At 27.5% G+C, this 20,164-nt stretch overlaps 1 protein-coding gene across 1 annotated transcript in view; it reads right to left on the bottom strand.

Moving 5' to 3' along the window:
- The window catches only part of LOC136975872 (guanine nucleotide exchange factor subunit RIC1-like), a 97,095-nt gene extending 78,465 nt beyond the window's left edge, over positions 1-18,630 (bottom strand). Inside the window, exons 1-2 of the mRNA XM_067271017.1 lie at positions 18,362-18,630; positions 4,145-4,252 (exon numbers count right to left, since the gene is read on the bottom strand). Coding sequence (XP_067127118.1) covers positions 4,145-4,252; positions 18,362-18,496 — 243 coding nt within the window. The 5' untranslated portion in view covers positions 18,497-18,630. The remainder of the gene's footprint in view (positions 1-4,144; positions 4,253-18,361) is intronic.
- Positions 18,631-20,164: the final 1,534 nt, after the last annotated feature.

Genomic DNA, 20,164 nt, shown 5'->3' with positions numbered 1-20,164 from the left:
GGATAAACCGTCTGCGTCTCTATGGTTAATGCAACCCGTGTTAACGTGGGCTTTGTAGATTTCAAGCTTTTCTAGATGTTTCAGCATTTGTTTGTTGGTCGTGGCCCTAATAATAGATGCTTTGTCCCAATGAACGTCGACCTCCTGATGCTTAGCGAAAGCTGCTAGCACAGTAGTATCCAAGCTCTTATTGATGGAGTATCTATGCTCCTTAAGCCTCTGCTTTAAATGTCTCATAGTTGCACCAACGTATACCAGATCTGTATTAAATCGACGATCCTTTAAAGGTATAGAATATACCCGTCTTAAAACTCTGGTTCTCTTTTTTCTTGTCGTTTCTCAACAATCGATATATTGCAGGATTACGTCGATACAACAAGCTTATGTTGTTATTTCTGGCTACTTTCTTAATCATCGTGTGTAAGAAAGGAAAATAATTGAGAATCACTTTTCTTCCTTGATTCATAGGAGGAAGCTGCCGATTTTTTGTCTTCCGATATTTGTCGATAAGCCTATCAATCTCCTTACTCCGATATCCATGTTGTAATGCTGCCGTGCGAATGTAACTTAATTCCTTATAGGTGTCAATAACACTGGTGCAATGTGTGTGAGCACGCTTGATCCAGGCATGAAAAGCTGCATATTTAAAATTCATCGGATCGAAAGAATTTTTTGGTATAATAATGGGCTGATAGCTGGGTTTTCTATAAATGTCCGTCCATATTTGACCCTCCTTGCATGTGATTGAAAGATCAAGGAAATTTACATTAGAAGCACTTTCTTGGTCAAGCCCTAAAGTCAAACCATATGGGTTTTTGTTGATTTCTTGAAGGAAATGCAGAGCCGTAGTATCATTTTTCCAAAAGATGAAAACATTATCAACATATCTTGTATATAAAATGATTTGATGTTGAAAGATGGGTATGACCTTGTTTTCCAACCGACGTAATACAAGCTCATATAAAATAGAGGACATAGGGCTCCCCATAGGCACCCCTCTTTCTTGCAAATATGTTTTATCTTCAAATTCGAAATCTAATGAATTTTAAATATGCAGCTTTTCATGCCTGGATCAAGCGTGCTCACACACATTGCACCAGTGTTATTGACACCTATAAGGAATTAAGTTACATTCGCACGGCAGCATTACAACATGGATATCGGAGTAAGGAGATTGATAGGCTTATCGACAAATATCGGAAGACAAAAAATCGGCAGCTTCCTCCTATGAATCAAGGAAGAAAAGTGATTCTCAATTATTTTCCTTTCTTACACACGATGATTAAGAAAGTAGCCAGAAATAACAACATAAGCTTGTTGTATCGACGTAATCCTACAATATATCGATTGTTGAGAAACGACAAGAAAAAAGAGAACCAGAGTTTTAAGACAGGGGTATATTCTATACCTTTAAAGGATCGTCGATTTAATACAGATCTGGTATACGTTGGTGCAACTATGAGACATTTAAAGCAGAGGCTTAAGGAGCATAGATACTCCATCAATAAGAGCTTGGATACTACTGTGCTAGCAGCTTTCGCTAAGCATCAGGAGGTCGACGTTCATTGGGACAAAGCGTCTATTATTAGGGCCACGACCAACAAACAAATGCTGAAACATCTAGAAAAGCTTGAAATCTACAAAGCCCACGTTAACACGGGTTGCATTAACCATAGAGACGCAGACGGTTTATCCACGGCATGGAAGTCGTTTTACCGAAATGCATAACGTTCTTTCTTGTAATAGAAATATTTTTGTGGCAGTATTTTTTGTTATTGTATTTTATTTTTATTTTTTATTCTTACTACGATATTTAGCGCATGCACTGTTTGTTCGTTTCTAATATACGACGTCATTTTTGCTTTGGAATTATTTTGAATTTTAAATATTTGTATTGCTTGGGTTCTTTTTTCTGCATTCTTTTGTTTTTTAAGTTCGTTTTAACTGATGATGGCTGTTTAAAACAGTCGAAAACGTTATTATTAAATGTTTTTTATTGCTGGAAATTTAAGGTTTTTGTTTTTTAATAGTTTATTTTCCAGTAGCTAGTTTACTTATTGACAGATGGAATTTATAAGACTTCAATTTTTTCATATTGCAACCCAAATACTGTATAATATAAAAATCATTACCTCAAAGTTTCCCAGCAAAAATACCCTCTCACTAAATTTAGCAGAATCCACCAACTTGATAATACTGATTACCAATGACATTAGTGCACTCTAATGTTGTGATCAGTACCCCAACTTGTGTTTTGCCACATTGTTAACAGTTGACTCCATGCTGTCAAATTTGTTTATGTGCTATTGAATTCATTTTACTTCTAATAATCCAACACTATTCCAGTACCATATATGTCAAAATACTTAAACTGTACTGTAATCATTGCAGTACAATTTTGGTAATTTGACATATATGGAACTGAAACATTGTTCAACCTACTACTGGAAGTAAGGTAAATTCAATAGAACAAAAAATTGTTAATCTTATTAATCAGAACTTATTTAATTATTATAAATATAACATAATGTATTGATTATTTTGTTACATAGTCATGTAATTATTAAGCCAGAATTTCATTTATCTCTGATATTCTTTAATGTAATAGAAACTAAATGAGTGTACAAAAGTGAAATCATATACTAAAATATTAAACAGAAATGAAATATTAATATTATTTTTTTTCAAATGGTATCAAAGTTCTTTTTATACTGTTTACATGCAATTAATATCCAAAAATAATAAGAAACTTTAATTAAAAATAATAATAATACTCTAATTAATCTTTATGTTATTTTATTTATCTAGCCCAATTTGAAATATTGAATATACCATTTTAAATCACTAAATGTTATGATTAGAAGTTAAAAATTAAATTCAATAGAAATGTTTCAAATTTATATTTAAAATACTTAAATAATTATATTTAAGTATTTTAAATATGGATTTTCTTTCTAAAAAAACTCTTATACAAAACTTTTTGTTTTTAATTTTAATTCTTTAGTAAACAAATTTTTCATTTTGTTAGAAAATAAATTTATGATTTTAAAACTGTAAATTATTAAAATCATGCCCATCTTCTTGCATAAACTGAAAATAATTGAATAAGTCTACAATTTATTTTTATAATGAAAACCAATAAGTGATTGAATTTTATTTTAATAATGAACTGTATTGCATAAAATACTAAATACTGTAAATTCAAAATTTCTGAAAATACTAAATTTTTCATCATGAATAAAAAGTTTATCATCTTACTTTAAAACTTTATCTCAAACATAAAGGATAGTTATTCATAAATACTAACTCATTCAATATTATTGGTCATAGAGTAAAATAAAAGGATAGTAAAATATAAATGTACATCTGTTGTATAAAAAATGGAATCAGTAAGAAACTATGTAAAAAATCTAATAAAATTACTTTGTACAGTAACACAAATGATATTCTGTACATATATTCATTCATTACAGATAATATTTTTCTTTGCTCTGTTTTCTAAAATTATTATTTTGAATAAAATAAAGACATTTTTATTGTATATAGTACTCTGTTTTACTTTATGATTAGCAAAAGAAATAAGTCTGTTTATGAGTATATTTATACATCTGGTTTCTATTTCATCATATGTAATTATGAACTATAAAATAGATTCTCAGGGATACATCTGCAGTGAAACAATGTTTGCTTGAAGAATTAAATTTATATTAATTTCATATTTATTTAAAATTTACATTAAATTTCAGACCAGTTTCTTTATTTTAAGAATATGATAATAAGATAACAATCCTATTAATCTATTTATTATTTTAAATTATTAAAATTGAATAAAGTTTTTAATCAAATTTTATTTTATTTATCAAAATATAAATTAAGAATATTTCATTTTCGCATTTTGATCAGATATATCCCCTTTGTTTCATTTATAAAATAATAATATAATGCATTATAAACACTGATGTAGTGGCAAGTCTTTTTGATTACTAACAAATCTAAGTGTACAAATCAGATAGTAACAGTAAATTTTTTAGTTTTAAAATTTATTAACATAAAATACAAATAGTTTTAACTGAGAAATTCTAATATTTGTAAGAATTTGTCTATCAATAAGAAATTAAATGTAGTGAATATTTATTATACTTACGGCCACAACAATGGCTCTGTTGTCTGGTTTCCATTCTGCTATTTTATTAATACCCAATGACAGCAATGATTCATGTGAACGTTTATGGCAAACAATTTGAACACAGGGCTATAAAAGATATTTCATAATTAATTACACAGTTAATTGTTATGCATTCATAAAATATTTTTTAAAATACTTTAAAAAGATTAAATTATTATTTAATTTTAATTAATATAATTAATTGTAGTATTACTTAATTACATAATAATGTATAAATTAAAAATTATGTCATAAACAAGCTGTATTATTTATTATACAGTTTGTAAAAACTAAACATACAATAAATCTTTCTAAGACCTTGACATAGAAATAATCTCATCTATTATGCATTCTAAATCTTAGGTTAAAAGTAACCTTTGAAACAAAAAATTTCAAATGAATTTAAATAGAAGCTACATATTAATCAAAAAACATTTTTAACAATTACCATACCACAAATAAGATAATTTTCATAATTTAAAGACTGAAGCTGAAAAAATTTATTACATTCAAATAAAGTGGTTACAAATAATAATAATTTAAATGTTTATGTTTACTTTTAAAAAATTTACTGAACTATTAATTAAAAATTTTTTATAAAACAATTATATTTCTAGAACATAAAGCATTACTAACACAAATCACATGTTAGTATTTATATAATTGAATTTTATAAAAACAGAATAAGAAACAATTTGTGAATAAGAAGAATTTGATTTCTATCATTATTTTGAAAAAAGAGGAAAGGATAAATAAATGCAATTATCACTGTAAATAATGAACATAATGATTATTGACATCCAATTATTAAGCTGTAAATTTAAAGAAAATTTAATAGAAAATTGCTCTTTTATATTGCTAAAGTAATCACTTTGTAACTATTTTATTATTTTCTCAATTGTAATTATAAATTAATTTAGAGAACTGTCAGTGTTAGATTTTAGAAATATACAGTTTTTAAACAAAATACATATTTTAATTGTTAATTTCAGATTAATTACATTAATTTGAAAAATTTTGACAAAAAAAAACATTTTATTACAGTAAAATATTACATAAGCTGCTTCATACTTTTTGAAAATTACTACAACAAATTTATTATTTATTTTATTTTAATCAGATTATTGGTAAAAGCTAATTAAATAGACTTTAATTTATAAGTAGCATAGCTAAACTATAACTGAAATATTAGGGGTGTCCAGAAAATAAAGAATATTTGCACATAGCACTCCGCACAGGTAAATGACTGCCATTGATTCAGGTTCAATTTGTATTCTGATGTGTTAGTTAGCTACACATGTGGAATTTTGACAATGGCAGATTTATTGTTAGTTTTGTCAAGGATTAAAGTATGTACAAAATTTGAAAATCCTGTCAAATGCAAAAAAAAACAAAAAAAAGATGGCCTAAAGATATTCATATTCAAATCACGAAAGTGTATGGTAATCACATTATAAATGAAGCAAATATGAGAATTTGGTCTGTAATGTTTGATCAAGAAAGATAACATGTGACTACACTGTTTGCTATAGCCACTCAAGCTGTGCTTCAGAAATTTGGTTGGAATGTTATCAACCACCTACCATAGTCACAACCTGGCCCCTCAGTGACTTTCACCACTTTTCTCAAGCTGAAAGAGTTTTGGGTGGATTTGAAACATTTTGGACAGATGAGATGAAAGCAGCTGTCACTAACTGATTGAAATAATTGGTGGTGGAAGTCTATGACAAAGAAATAATAATAATAATAGTAATATAGTCCAATATAATCTGGCAATCATTTAGCTTTAATACATAGATATCCGTAAGCAAAGTGGCATTCATACATGAGAAACTATATCTTAAAACTTCACTGCCAATCTAACAATGAGATAAATGGTGTAAAGTAGTAAATAAAACAAAGCATAGTTGTTGATAAATAATGTATCTTTTTAATAAAATTAGCTTGGAAAGAGATAGAATAATATAATCAGTTTTTATAAAGTACTAAAAATCATTCATTCTAACCATACATATTTAAAGATAATTACCATTTAGAATAGCATTTTTCTAAACATTCAACATGTTTTTGTATTATGCGCATTAAAAAGATTTAATTTTACTTGATCCATTCCAACAAAGCAACTTGATTTTGGCATCTGACAAAAAGCACTGATCTTTCAACATCCTTTTTAATAGACCAACATCTACAAACCTGATGTACATACATAATAAGCAATAACTATTGGATTATATTGGACTCTTATAACACAATGAAACAAATTATTTAGTAATTAATTTAAAATAATCACATTATAATAGCCCAATATAATCTGGTAGTTGTTGGCTTATCCCTTTCAATTTTAGGGCAATCAAAAATCTGATAGTGTCAGATCTTGGCAGTAAGGAGAGTAACTTTAGGTTCATAAGTGCCTTCATTATCCTTACTGAAGAATGGTTTTGCATTGTCATATCAAGAAAAATACTCTTTTGTAGCCTTACCCTGTTAAGTCTTTGTAAGGTTTCACAATACTTTACTAAATTGATTTTTTCTCTTTTGCATGAATCTTCTAATTTAAATATTTGATTGCTGTTTTGTACCAAATACAGAAGATGAATTCATGTTTAAACGTTATGCAATGACAGAACATGATGATAACAGGATCTATTCCTACTTTTTGAAATACTGCAGTAGGATATCTTATTTATCAATCAACCCTCAAACACCAAATACAAGAAATCTTTTAAGATTGTTCAATATTTTTGTATAGATTCATAGATTCCAAGCTTAGTCCATATTACAATATAAAAGGTTAATAAAAAGTTATTAAAAATATAGATATATGAAAAATAAAACAATAATTATATAGATTAAAAGAATATGATTAATATGATAAAAAGATAGATAATGTTAAAATAGATTACATCATTCTATCTTATTAATCCAACACTTTATAAATAAATTGTTATTTTAATTTCATATACAAAAGCTATAAAATAATTTAGTTTTCATATAAAAAAAATATTTTTAACATAAATAAATTTTAGTGTCAGTTTATACAAAAAATTTTAAATAAAATAATTTAATTTTTATGATCGCATTATTTAAAAAAAAAAGCAATTTTATATAATTCAGCAGAAAATAGATAGCATAGAAAATGCTTTAATTATAATTATTACTGTTACCTATCAAGCATATAACAGAATAATATTTTCAATTTTTATACGTTGCTTCTTTTAATTGAAGTTAATTTTATTAAATGAATTTTTAAACTTATAATTAATCATCACATCTGCTCTGTTCTTTCATGTGAAAATTTAATAACAGTATATTTATAAATGTTTTAACATTAATTATGTGTTTTTTTTTTTTTTTGACTCAAACACCTTATGCCTCTGAGAATTAGTATTTATTATATTTAAAAAAAAATTAATTATGTGTATTAAAATAAGAATATAAAATACTTAAAACTAAATTTTTTCATATTGGAAAATTAAATTTTTTATGAAGAAAATTATATATTTAATAATAACTATTACAGATTATCATTTAAGTATTTTTATACTTATTTAGCTTCTTAAGCTAAAATATAGACATATTTTTATTCATTTAAATATTTTCATTTTGATGTTCAAGTTTTTGGTTTTCACTCTATTCAATTATTTAAATAATTTCTAAAAAGAAACATGCAAATGTTCAAAAATATTTACATGAAACTTGTTTAAAACCTTTTTTTGTAAAGTTTTTAAATAATTTATCAGAAATGACATATATCTACTATAAAACTTAACAATAATACAGTATTTATTTACTATAATTTTCTATATAAATATGATATATTTCAAAAATATGAGAAGTTAATAAACAATTTAAATATTTACAGAGCTTAATCTTTTTATTATATTATTCATGAAGATTCATAAAGAACAAATATTTTAAATTAATCTGAAACATGTTAATTTTATTTATATATTCAATAAACTTCAAATTAATGAATAGTTTGTGTGTAATTCTTATGAAGCATAAGATAAGTTGTGAAAAGGAATAATATATTAAAGTAAAAGAAATAGATAGGAAATGTTTTTTGATAGTATAAAAAAAGAATTAAGAAAATAATAGTATTATTGTAACAAAGCATGTTTATTAAAAATAAGAAAATTTAAGAGATTAATTATTGTTATTGATCAATGATTTTATAATAGTAACTCATTTGCCATCTGCACAACAGTTATTTATTATTGTAGCAGTTTTAACTAGTGAAAATAAAAAACTCGGTTTATATCAGATTACATTTCAATATCAGAAAATCTTGACTACATAATATATTAAACTGAAGTTTTTTATGTTTTAAATAAAAATGAAAATTTTAAACACTTTGTACTATTTACTTTGTTATTTTGAAAGTCAAGTTTTAAAAATGAAATAGAAATATATGCAGAGCAAAATAGCATTAAAATATAAATTACAAATTGGAAAATGTTGGTTTTCAAGATTTGAGTACTGAAAAAATTAAGTTAAATGAAAACTAAAACACAAATAAAATGAAAATTTCATCTCACTATAAAATCTGCAGTATAGTCAAAATATTATATTTATTTTTCTTTTCAATTAATAAATTTTTTCATTATGAAATTTATAATTGGCATAATTCATTTGTTTTAAATTTATTCCTAAAATTATTATTTGACTAAAGTATGTAAGACTGGCTTTCTTTTAATATATTTAATATTAGATCTGAATTTATATTTAATATTTTTCAATATAGCTTTTTAACATATACAAAAAACAAATTTACAAAATTAAAAATTCTCATTTACAGAAAATTAAGTTAACAACATTAGTTTATTCTTTCAAACATGATAACATGATAGTTTTTATCATGTTCTTTCAAAAGATCATGTTCTTTATGTTATCTCATAAACAATAATTAAAATTTGTTTTGTTTATGATTTTTTCCAAGTCTCTTTTTAAAATATTAACCCAAATATACCAGTCTCTATTTAATAAATAAGAACTTGTAATTTAAAACATAAATATTCTATTTAAGGTAAGTTACAAATCTACAAATTTTAAATCCCAATGAACATAAACCAACAAATAAATTAATATTAAAAAAAATTTTAAGTTCTAGCAATTAAAATGTTCTTTGCAATTCTTAAAATGCTGCAGAGTACATAGCAGGAAATTGCCTTCTGTCTTGATGTTACTGACTGTTGGAGCACACATAAAAATGTGATTTTTTTCAATAAAATTTGGTAAGTTTTTCTCATATAAAATTTTTGGTGAACTTGTATCTTTAACTGTTACTTCTTTTGTAGCCAAATCAAATTGGGTACTTTCAAGCAAATACCTGTATATCATTTTGTTAGAAATGTTTATTTTGAAAATGTTTTTAATGAATCAATTTTTGTATTAATATGTACAATATTTTCCTGTTGTATGTCAGTGGCGTGCCGTGACATTTGATGACAGGGAAGCTGTGTTTCTGTAAGAAGCCGACTTCCAGGGGCAATCAGTTAATTGCGCGTCAGTGATGGTCTAGGGCAGTGGTTCTTAACCTTTTTATACTCGCCGCCCACCAAATATTTCATAATTTTTTTGTGACCCCCATTTTTTAATAATAATTTATATTTGATAATTTGATAATTTATCTATAATAAATTGATTTTTTTATTATTGCTCTATTTTTTATATAATAAATGTAAATCATAACTTTATTATTTCATTATCTATTTAAATAACATTCAAACTTCACAATTAAACATGAAAATTCATTAATTTTTAACAGAAAATAAAATAAGAAACATGTCGATAAATCGATCCAATGTCGATGCTAAAACTAAACTAAAACTAAAACGCCCACTTGTCGTAAGGATTTTGCATATCTTTTGCAAAAATATTTAAATTTTCAAAGCCTACTATTTTTCCTAATTATTTTTAAAATTCCAAGCATTAATAGTTTCTTAAAATTGCTTTGGAATAAAAGAAGTAAATACTGCGGTGTAAGTAGCATATTTACATTTATTTCTTCTGTACTAACAAAGTTGTATGTAGGAAGAAATACAAAATAAATAAATAAAAACTAAATAGGAAAACTTTATCTTTCTTATTTCACTTTTCAATACGATATTCGGATTATACATCAATTTTCTTTTTATTATATTCTGAAGGAAATTTTGCATAATTTGGCGGCCCCCGGCAAACTTCTTATGGACCCCCAGGGGCCGCGGCCCCCTGTTAAGAATCACTGGTCTAGGGTCCATTTGTATTCATTTGTTCGATAAGCCAGTAAAAACTGTAGACTTCTCTAAATGTATTTTTAATATCACAATTACATTCTGAATCGCTAGCCACGATATAAGGGCTAAAATTAAAAATAAATTATAAAAACTTACTCGGTGAAATAAAATGTGCGGTGGATATACATACCTGGTACAATGTATTGTTCGATTGTATTAATATACTTTTAAAGAAAATTATAATTAAAATATAGCTTTGTAAAGAAACGTACATAAAAATAACATAAAATAGTCTTTACTTTTTAAATCTTAAAACAATCCACTTAGTCAAATATCTTGATACGAGTAGCTATTGGATGGAACTAGTGCCGGTCCAGGTAGTTGTGTAGTGAGTGTGTGCGTGCCAAATCCCGAGGGTGCCGATACCGGTCAATGTCAAATGCCTCTTTTGTCGCATCACTAGTATATCTCAAAGGACGCCACAGGGCTGTTGTAAATTTTAAACGTTTCTCACCGTAGCTGTAAAAATCTAACTATGTTAAACTTAATAGTCATTCGTTTTCTAACTAATTCGTTTTAATACCAGGTGTACACGGAAATCAGTTTCCCACTGTACTGAGCGAGTGATTGGTTCTGTTAAGCTTTTGTTGAAGTAAAATTCTGGCTCTTTCAACAGGGTTTTATTTATGTCCCCATTCCCTAATCTCTTAATTATTTAGTCACTTCTTAAGTAGAAATAAGTCGAAACCAGTTACTTTGTACCTGAATATCTGTAGTCTTGGGAAAACAGTGGAAAGACAAATTTTTATGACAACGGATATATAAATCGTAAATTTAAGAAAAATAAATTCTAGAGCTTTTTTTTGTACCATTGTATGTACTGTACGTCTCATTCATTGAATTTGGTTGTAAATGATGCTGCCAAAGTAACAGTTAATTTTTAACACTGTACTAGAATTGTACACGTTTTTTCTGCATCCCCTTACAGATGAGACATACTAAATCGTAATATCACCGGTTTAACATCGAAATCCGTAAGTAATATAAGATGGGAGAGCGGAATAAACGCAGAATAAATATATCAAATATTTTAATGGAGTTTTTTTAAACTCCTGTCAACTATACAGAACTATCATAAAAACGTGCCAGTAAACTCCTATCGGTTGGGTTGTTATAAATCTAGTCTAGGGTGGGCAACCCTTTTTATAACATGGGCCAGAATAAATTTTACGTTTTTTTCCGCGCCATAGTAGTTAATTGACGCCTTCTTGTGACTCGTAATTTTTTTAGTCTGCAAATATGAAATAAATATATAAAAAGTTAATTACTACATTTATTTCTCTTATCGTTTTCGAAAATTACAAAGAATTGGAAAAATAACTATTAATTAGTTATTTTTCCAATTTAATAATCTATTAAAGATCTCGCGGGCCGGATAGAAACTTTTCGCCAGCCGTAGCTGGCCCGCGGGTTGCCCGCCGTTGATCTAGTCTGCTCGTGATTCACATAATCGAGCGAGGGTGGCCGAATATCTAGCAGGCGGCTAACAGCCCACAACCGCTCCGGGATATAAAGTCGCGTACTCTTTACGCGTGTGTCGCTTCTACCAGCTAAACCGTGACGTTTGTGCTATGTAAAGCGCATGCGCCAATGCCTATAATCTGGCTGCTTGGAAGTTGACAGGCAGGCGGATAACAGCCCACAACCGCTCCGGGATATAAAGCTGTACTCTTTACGAGTGTGTCGCTTCTACCAGCTAAACCGGGTGAGGTTGGTGCACTGTAAACCGCATGTGCTAATGCCTATATAATCTGGCTGATTGGAGACTGACCCGGTTTCGACATTCCTTCCGCCACCGAATTATTCGAATATACAATAGCAATCTTATCATTTTTTTTCACATGTAGTATAGAAATTTGTAAAAGATACATAATGCAGTTATAATAAAATATTAATTTTAATTAATTCAAAGTACGTTAAAATATGAAAATTTATATTTTATAAAATTCAAGGGAAGGTCATTGGAAGGTGGAATCGGCGCTTCCATCGCTTCCAATGACGGCACGCCACTGTTGTATGTGTTATTTTCATAAAATTATTTAATTTTCTTAATAAATATTCATTCTGCTGAACCTTTAATAGAATTAAAAGTTTGTTAATTCTAAAGCTAGAACTATCTTCTAAATACTAAAATTTCACTTTCCAGCATTCACTGATTAAAAACAATGTTTTTGAATGCTGGAAAGTGAGAGGAAGGTGTGAATTTTAGTATTTAGAATTAATAATTTTGCAGCAATCATTAATTAATGATTTCATCATTTCTATTCTTCATTTAGTATAATTTTTTCCTTGTTTTCTTTCATATTTATCATTTATTAAAGCAACATAGTTATAAGTTAAAGGAATAAATCTTTTCCCAATTCTTAATCATATTATTTTATTACTAAAAAAACTATTCAATCTGATACATATTTACAGTAATGATTTTGTAAAAAAATTATTATTGCAAAATTTCTAAGTTCAAAAATCTGCCTGAAACTGAGTTTGAAAATCTTAGAATTCATTTTTAATAGTCATTTTTATAATAAAAAACTGGAAAGTAGCAACAACAAAGCAAAAAGTATTATAAGATTTTAATATTCTCAGAAATTCCAGTAAGATAAAAGCACAGACAGAAAAAGCAACATCAAAACAACAGATTATTAGATTTAGATGGAAAAAAATTAGAAAAGTTTTTGAAATTATTATTTGAAATTTACAAAAGTGCATAAATTCTAATTTCAGAAAAATTATGAAAGAAGTTTATGATCATATTAAATGAAAATTTAATAATAATTGTATTATTTCTCATTTGTTTTACATCTTTCGTGAATACTTAAAACTGTATTCCTTTAACAGTTTTATTTTTCTTTTCTTTCTTTTAATAGAATTTTACATTCTTATTTTTATTGCATATATTAAAAACAAATTCTTATTTTCTTTAAAAATATGAGATTTTTTAAGATAAATTTGAAAAACTTCTTATAATTGATTTTATTTAAGTTTAAAATAAGATTTATGCAGTGAGTTTGATAACATTCTACTTGATTTATCTTCTTATCAGTGACAGTTGAAGGATTTCCCGTAGCTTCATGAATAAATGTCTTTTACTTAATTTTTAAAAGAATTCTAATGTCAATGGTCAAGTAAACTTAAGTAGAAAAATGAAACTGTGTCTTTTAACATGCTTCAGCATCCAATTTCTTTCAGAATAAATAAGTTTTAAAAAATAAATAAAATAATACTATGAACTTAAAATTATCTCAGTTCTACTAGTGCTCAAATATATTTAATAACTTTTAGACCAACTTAATACTTTATCTTGTTTTTATTAAGGATATTTTCATTTCTTTACTGGCAGTTTTGTTAGTCTTCTTGACATTTAGATATACAGTGGTTTTTTTCATTTGTGGGGGTTAAAGAATCTGTCTAATATTGATTGCTTCTCTCTCTTCAGGATTTTTCAGAAGTAATTAATAACATTGTAATTGTAGAGATCCCCAAGCCTATTAACCTCAACCTGGTTTGAATGCCATTCGAAGACCATTGTTCTGACATCCTCCCACTTCTTCAAAAGATCTTTAATAGCAGATATCGGTATTAATCCTCTTTTTCAAAAGAAAACATATCTCGCAGAGTTTCTTGGTGTTCTTTATTCAAGAGTTATTGGCATTCTTCTGTCGTCAGATCAGTTTCAGATTCCATTATGAACTCTTCAATGTTCTTTATTTCTCAGATGCAATTTTTGTTACTCTTTTAGCTGCTTGAGTATTCTTGATTATATTGTACTTTCTTACATAAGATTGAACTGCAGTCTACTGTAGATATGTTCAAGCCATACTGCCCAGCAACATCAGACATCTTCTGCCCACTCTACCTTTGCTATTATACTCTCACCCTGAAAATAAAAACTGAAGCAAAACCTAACGAGTGCCTGCCTGACAGTTTCACAAACACTATAAAAGAAGAGTTGGAGGAATACTATCCGATCAGTATATACTGAGTTGAGCGACGATGTCAACGTCTCCCATGCTCCAAAAAGTTTGGAATTGTTGCCTGAAGACAAGGGAAGACCAATCGGTATTCATTATTTTACATTGCTTCTTCTTGTGTTTGTTCTATGAAGTGTTCATTATCCGAACATAAAAATCTTTTGTGAAAATGTTCGTTATCCGATGACCCACTGTCTTAATCTCTCCTTAAAAGTGTTTGCAGTTTTTATGTAAGTAACATCTGCTAACAACAGCTATAGTTTTTTTTTTGTTTTGCTAATTTAAAATCTAAATGCTAATGACATTAATGAAAAATTCTTTATGACTAATTTCTTCTTGTATATCTGATAAAATCAACAAATGCCTTGTAACTGGATTTATAAGAACAGTTATAGAAATTTGAAAGAAGAAAGTTTAATATTTCATACGCACTTACTCGAAAACCTTTAAACGTGCAGCCAAATTTATTAACTTCAAACGTTTTTGGTCTTGTTAAAAGACCTTTCTCAAGAAGAAAAATACATTGTAAAATTCGAAGACAGTACGAATACAAAAACGAAACGGCTTTAGAACGTTTTTGAACGATATTCCGTTGCAAAATTACTCGCATCATCGTAATAAATAACTAATATAACGATATGAAACGATACAAAAACGTTCTAAAGCCATTTCGTTTTTGTATTCGTACTGTCTTCGAATTTTACAACGTATTTTTCTTATTGAGAAAGGTCTTTTAAGAAGACTGAAAATGTTTGAAGTTAATAAATTTGGCTGCACGTTTAAAGGTTTTCGAGTAAGCGTTTATCTATTAAGTTATATGCAGTCTCGGAAAAATTAATATTTCATACTAATAAAATATAAAATTTTAATTTTAATGTTTTTTAGGTATTATATTTATTAATTTTTAAAATGTATTTAAAAGTAGACTTTGACAAAATCTGAAAATACTATAGGTCTATACTTTAATATAAAAAGCAAAAACTATTTATAAGAAGCAATTCTGTCAATGTTAATGTGTTTATCAAATATACAATATGATAAAACACTATTTAAAAACTTTAAAACTACTTTGATAGTTTTCATATCTGTCATCCTCAAGTGAAGAATTTGAAAATTAAACAGTATATTACAAATCCAAAGCTAATATGAAAACTGTTAAAAGTACTTGTCTGGTTTTAACAAGGGTAATCCTGAAAGTAAGGTCTCATAATTTTTTTGAAATATAAAGAAACGTTTATACAAAAATAAAGTTCATATCATTTTAAAGCTTGAACATTTATCAATTTTTCTTCATAATCGCTATTTCAGTCAATGCATTTTTGTATGCCCATGTCATACCAGCTCGCCACCATGTCGCGTTAAACTGATTCATTGCCAATTGACAGAAGTGTGTGGCAAGTCGTGCATAAATGTCAAAAACATCTTTAAGTGGTATAGGGAGTTTGCAGCTGATCATACTGAAATTCACAATGAAGAAAGAATCAAGAGACCGTCAATTTCTGATGAGACAGTCATGAAGGTTGAGCAAAAGATCAGCGAATCACTCTGGATGATCTCTGCATTTTGTTTCTCCAAGCACAATTCATAGGATTTTAGTGGAAAAGTTGCAATATCGGAAGGTGTGTGCAAGATGGGACCTGCAACGTGGCAGCGAGCAGGTATGACATGGGCATATAAAAACTGCTACGGCGCCTACAAAAATGCATCAATTGAAATGGTGATTATGTAGAAAAATAGATAAATATACAAGCTTTAAAATGATATGAACTTTATTTTTGTATAGACATTTCTTTGTATTTAAAAAAGTAGAAAACCTTACTTTTGGGATTACCCTTGTAAATTGTGTTTTAACATATACTTAATAATATTAACATTGATAGACAGATTTGCTTATTATTTGTATCTTTTTGATGTTAAGTGTCACAAATATCTAAGGGGTAACAAGATTATACAATTATTTGTTATAGATTTTAAAAACTACAAAACTTTTTTGATTTGACAATTTAAAGTCAGGTCCAATAAATATAAATTTCTTCATACATAATTTTTTTTTTTTTTAACTCCTCCTACCTTATGGATACTAAGAGTGCCTCTTTTCCCATACCCATCATGGAGTTGACAAAGCCCACAACGGGAGTGATCAGGTGACAAAGCATCCAATATATCTTGGATAGACCACTCAAAAAATTCTCGGGCTGCTCACCCGAATTTGATCAAGTCTTTCAGAATTCTTTATGACTAATTTTTCCCTGTAAATCTACAGATAAAAACCAATAGATATCATGTAACTGAATTAATAATGAGAGTTTGTAAATGGTTGAGATAGTAGACTGATGCTTCAATCATCCAGCTATCTATACTTTAAATTTCTATTGATTTAAGTGTTTCAAAATAACCTAAAACAACATCAGTTTCTTTTGGTACAGATTAACTTATAATTAAGAGCTATACAAAATAATATATTATAAAATTTCAAATTTTTACATTTAAACTAAATGTTTATTCATAATTACATAGGCTGTTATTTAATTTTTATGAAATACAGTACTTAATTTTATACAAACAAAAAAAAAAAAGACACTCAAAATTTGTTTCAAATATCATATAGCTTCTAAAAAAAGTTATTTTTAAATGTTATATAACTTCTACTTCTCTTAAAATATAATCTAAGTATTAATCATAAAGATTAAACTTTGTGACAAAATCTAATATTGGACTAAAATCTTATGTATAGTTTTAAAAAATTAAATCTGTACTTCACTTAATAAAGCAAAGGAAACATAATAGTAGAAAGCATTTGGAATTAGAGGTCAACGACATTAGAAATCTAGAGAGAGACTTACATAGTGTACAAACAAACTGTAGTAATAGTGTACAATCATAGTGTACAATATTTAAAATCATTAGTGTAATTTTTATGCTGTTTGTTTCATTTAATAAATATTTTGAAAACAACATTTTTGTAATATGTTAAATAAAATTTAAGAATTTTTTAGTAGTACAGTACATGTAATAGAAAACAGATGGATCAAGTCTACAACAACATAAAAATATATACAAAATACAGCAGTGAAATTAACTATACATGAATTATGATAAATTTTATTCATAGAATATACTAGAAAATAAGGTGTATATCTATGTCTACAGAATGCTTAGATATAGAATCAGCTCATTTTCAAGCAGCTTAGCTATGCAACTTTGATCATAATCTTGTTCACTGCTGACCATCCAGATCGCGACAACTTCAGCCAATTAAACTCATACGAAGCTATCCAGATGCAAAATACTTATCAAATTTTCTTACAAAAAATTCATACAAATACCATTAATACAAAAAGTATCAAAACAAACTAGTGCTTTTAAGTTATGGTTAATAAAATTGGTATTTTGAGGCACTGTTTGAAACAATCAGTACAGTAATAAAGGTAGTCTGCTAATGTAAATAAAGTATTAAAACAATACCTGCATTATGATGTATTTTGTCTGCCAAGTATTGTAAATATGTAACTTTAATTGCAGAAAAAATTAATTAAACAACAATAAATTTAAAAAAAAAAACATCAGTAATTGATATCAAATAATAAGCAAATAAATTTAAAGTAATAAAATCTAACAAAATTCTGATATAATTAAATTATATTGCTTTTTTATTAAATTAATTAAAATGAAGTTAATTTATTGAATAACTGTAAATTAGTGAAAAGTATTTTGAGGAATAAATTATAATAGTCTCTTTGTTTATAGTAATGGAGCATTTTTCTTCCGAAATAGATTATAATTAAACCATACTGACCAATAGACTGTTTACGTTCTAACATCTGTAACACATTTAAAAACTGATCAACTGAAATTTAATACGACACGCCAACGTTTTAAATATATTGTTGCTGTACATTTAAAAAAAAAAACAAATACACTTTAAACAGGAATTTCAGCGAACTTACTTTAGCAAACCAAATTCCAATAGAATCTTCTGTCAGTACACCAAAAAGGGAACGATCACGATTACTAAATAAGTATATTGTACGTGTACTGTCTTGCAAATGAATGTATTTAGGCCATCCGATAGGAAAATACATTCTTTAGTCTTTGTTTACACCACTGTTTTAAAAATCATTCTCCTTGTACTTCTCTCGACGTCTGCCATCTTGACAGAATTCTTACTGGCAAATATGACGTCAAGCACGTTACTTCCTGTTCTCAGCAAATCAACGTCGACTGCTTAGGCGGAAGCAGAGTCACCTAACCGTAAAAATAATCATTTAAGAAATGATATTTTATGGTTCTAAATTTAATTTTACCAAATAAATTTAATTAAAATAAATTAAAAATTAATTATAATTTAATTTTGGTTAATTCTTACCTTTTGGGAATATATATATATATATATATTTTGTAATTTTAGCTTTTATAAAAATAATAAATATATTAATTATGTAAAGGTTATTTTTTATTTTATACAATTATTTATAACAATTCTTTAATGCGATCAAATTAAATTAATTATTATATTATAACGCATGCGCTCTGATAACATAAAATGTCGGCTATTAGGAGTATATATACATTGTATATTTTTTATTATTTTATTTTCCTGTTTGACGCTTTCTAATTATACGTTTGTTTGAAATCAAAAGCCACTGCTATTGTTAATGAATAACCTGATTTCTATGACATGTCTAAGTTTTTTTGTATATATACAATTGCTGTAAGAGATTGCACGAGATAAAATGTTATTTTATAGCAATACATAATACACAATACTTTTCAATTTAATATTAAAAAAAAATATATATGTGAATGACACTTTATATATCAAAATATATTTAATTTTATTAGAAAGAATAATTTAATTAAAAATGTTATAGTTAGAGGATCAATTTACATATTAAAGTATTAACCATCATCAATTAATTGGAGAAATTATATGTGAACGATTGAATAAAACAGAGTATAATACACTTTATTCAATGCTTTCTATATAAGGCCTGCTATGTGTTCATTTAATTTTCTAATCATTAGCGCTGCGGTTATGAAGAATTACATTATTATAAACTAAATGTATGAAATGAATTCAGTTGATTTTGTTTTATTTTAATGTGTTTTACTATTCGTATGATTGGTAAATACATTGGTATTACAGTTGGTAACTTCTATTGGTAAATAGTTTTTATAATAGCGAGGTTGAGGTCGAAGTTTTAAACGCGAAAACGTGTACGTCGGACGTTCAGCGCCGCTTTCCTGTAAGCCTAGAAGTTTGACAATGGCGTTTGGAATGTTGAGCATGATTCTACTGACTTTCCAAACACCATTGTCAAACTTCTAGGCTTACAGGAAAGCGGCGCTGAACGTCCGACGTACACGTTTTCGCGTTTAAAACTTCGGCCACAACCTCGCTATTATTGATGAAATATAAAACCTATTTTAAAGATACGTCCTACGTAGCAGGGTCGAGAGACAGCGGCGTGAACGCCACGCCGAATGGAGTGAACAAACCGAAACAAACGAATGTGCATGCCCGGAATAATCGCGTTTAGAGTGCATCGACTACCAGGTGACGCTTCTGCAGAAGCGTCTAGTCCACGTGCGACTAGAAATCCGGATGGCACAACGCGCTGATTGGTCAGCTGAATGACGTCAACCCACTGAAATGGGAAATGCTGATCGATTATATTTTGTGGTCCTCAGAACGAAGTCATGCTGGAATAGATTGTTTTCCTTTAGTTGTAGTATGGAGCGAGTATAAT

This window comes from Centruroides vittatus, unplaced genomic scaffold, assembly GCF_030686945.1.
Source record: "Centruroides vittatus isolate TY-2023 unplaced genomic scaffold, ASM3068694v2 contig_391, whole genome shotgun sequence".
NCBI lineage: Eukaryota > Metazoa > Arthropoda > Arachnida > Scorpiones > Buthidae > Centruroides > Centruroides vittatus.
This window is presented reverse-complemented; position numbering and strand designations above follow the sequence as displayed.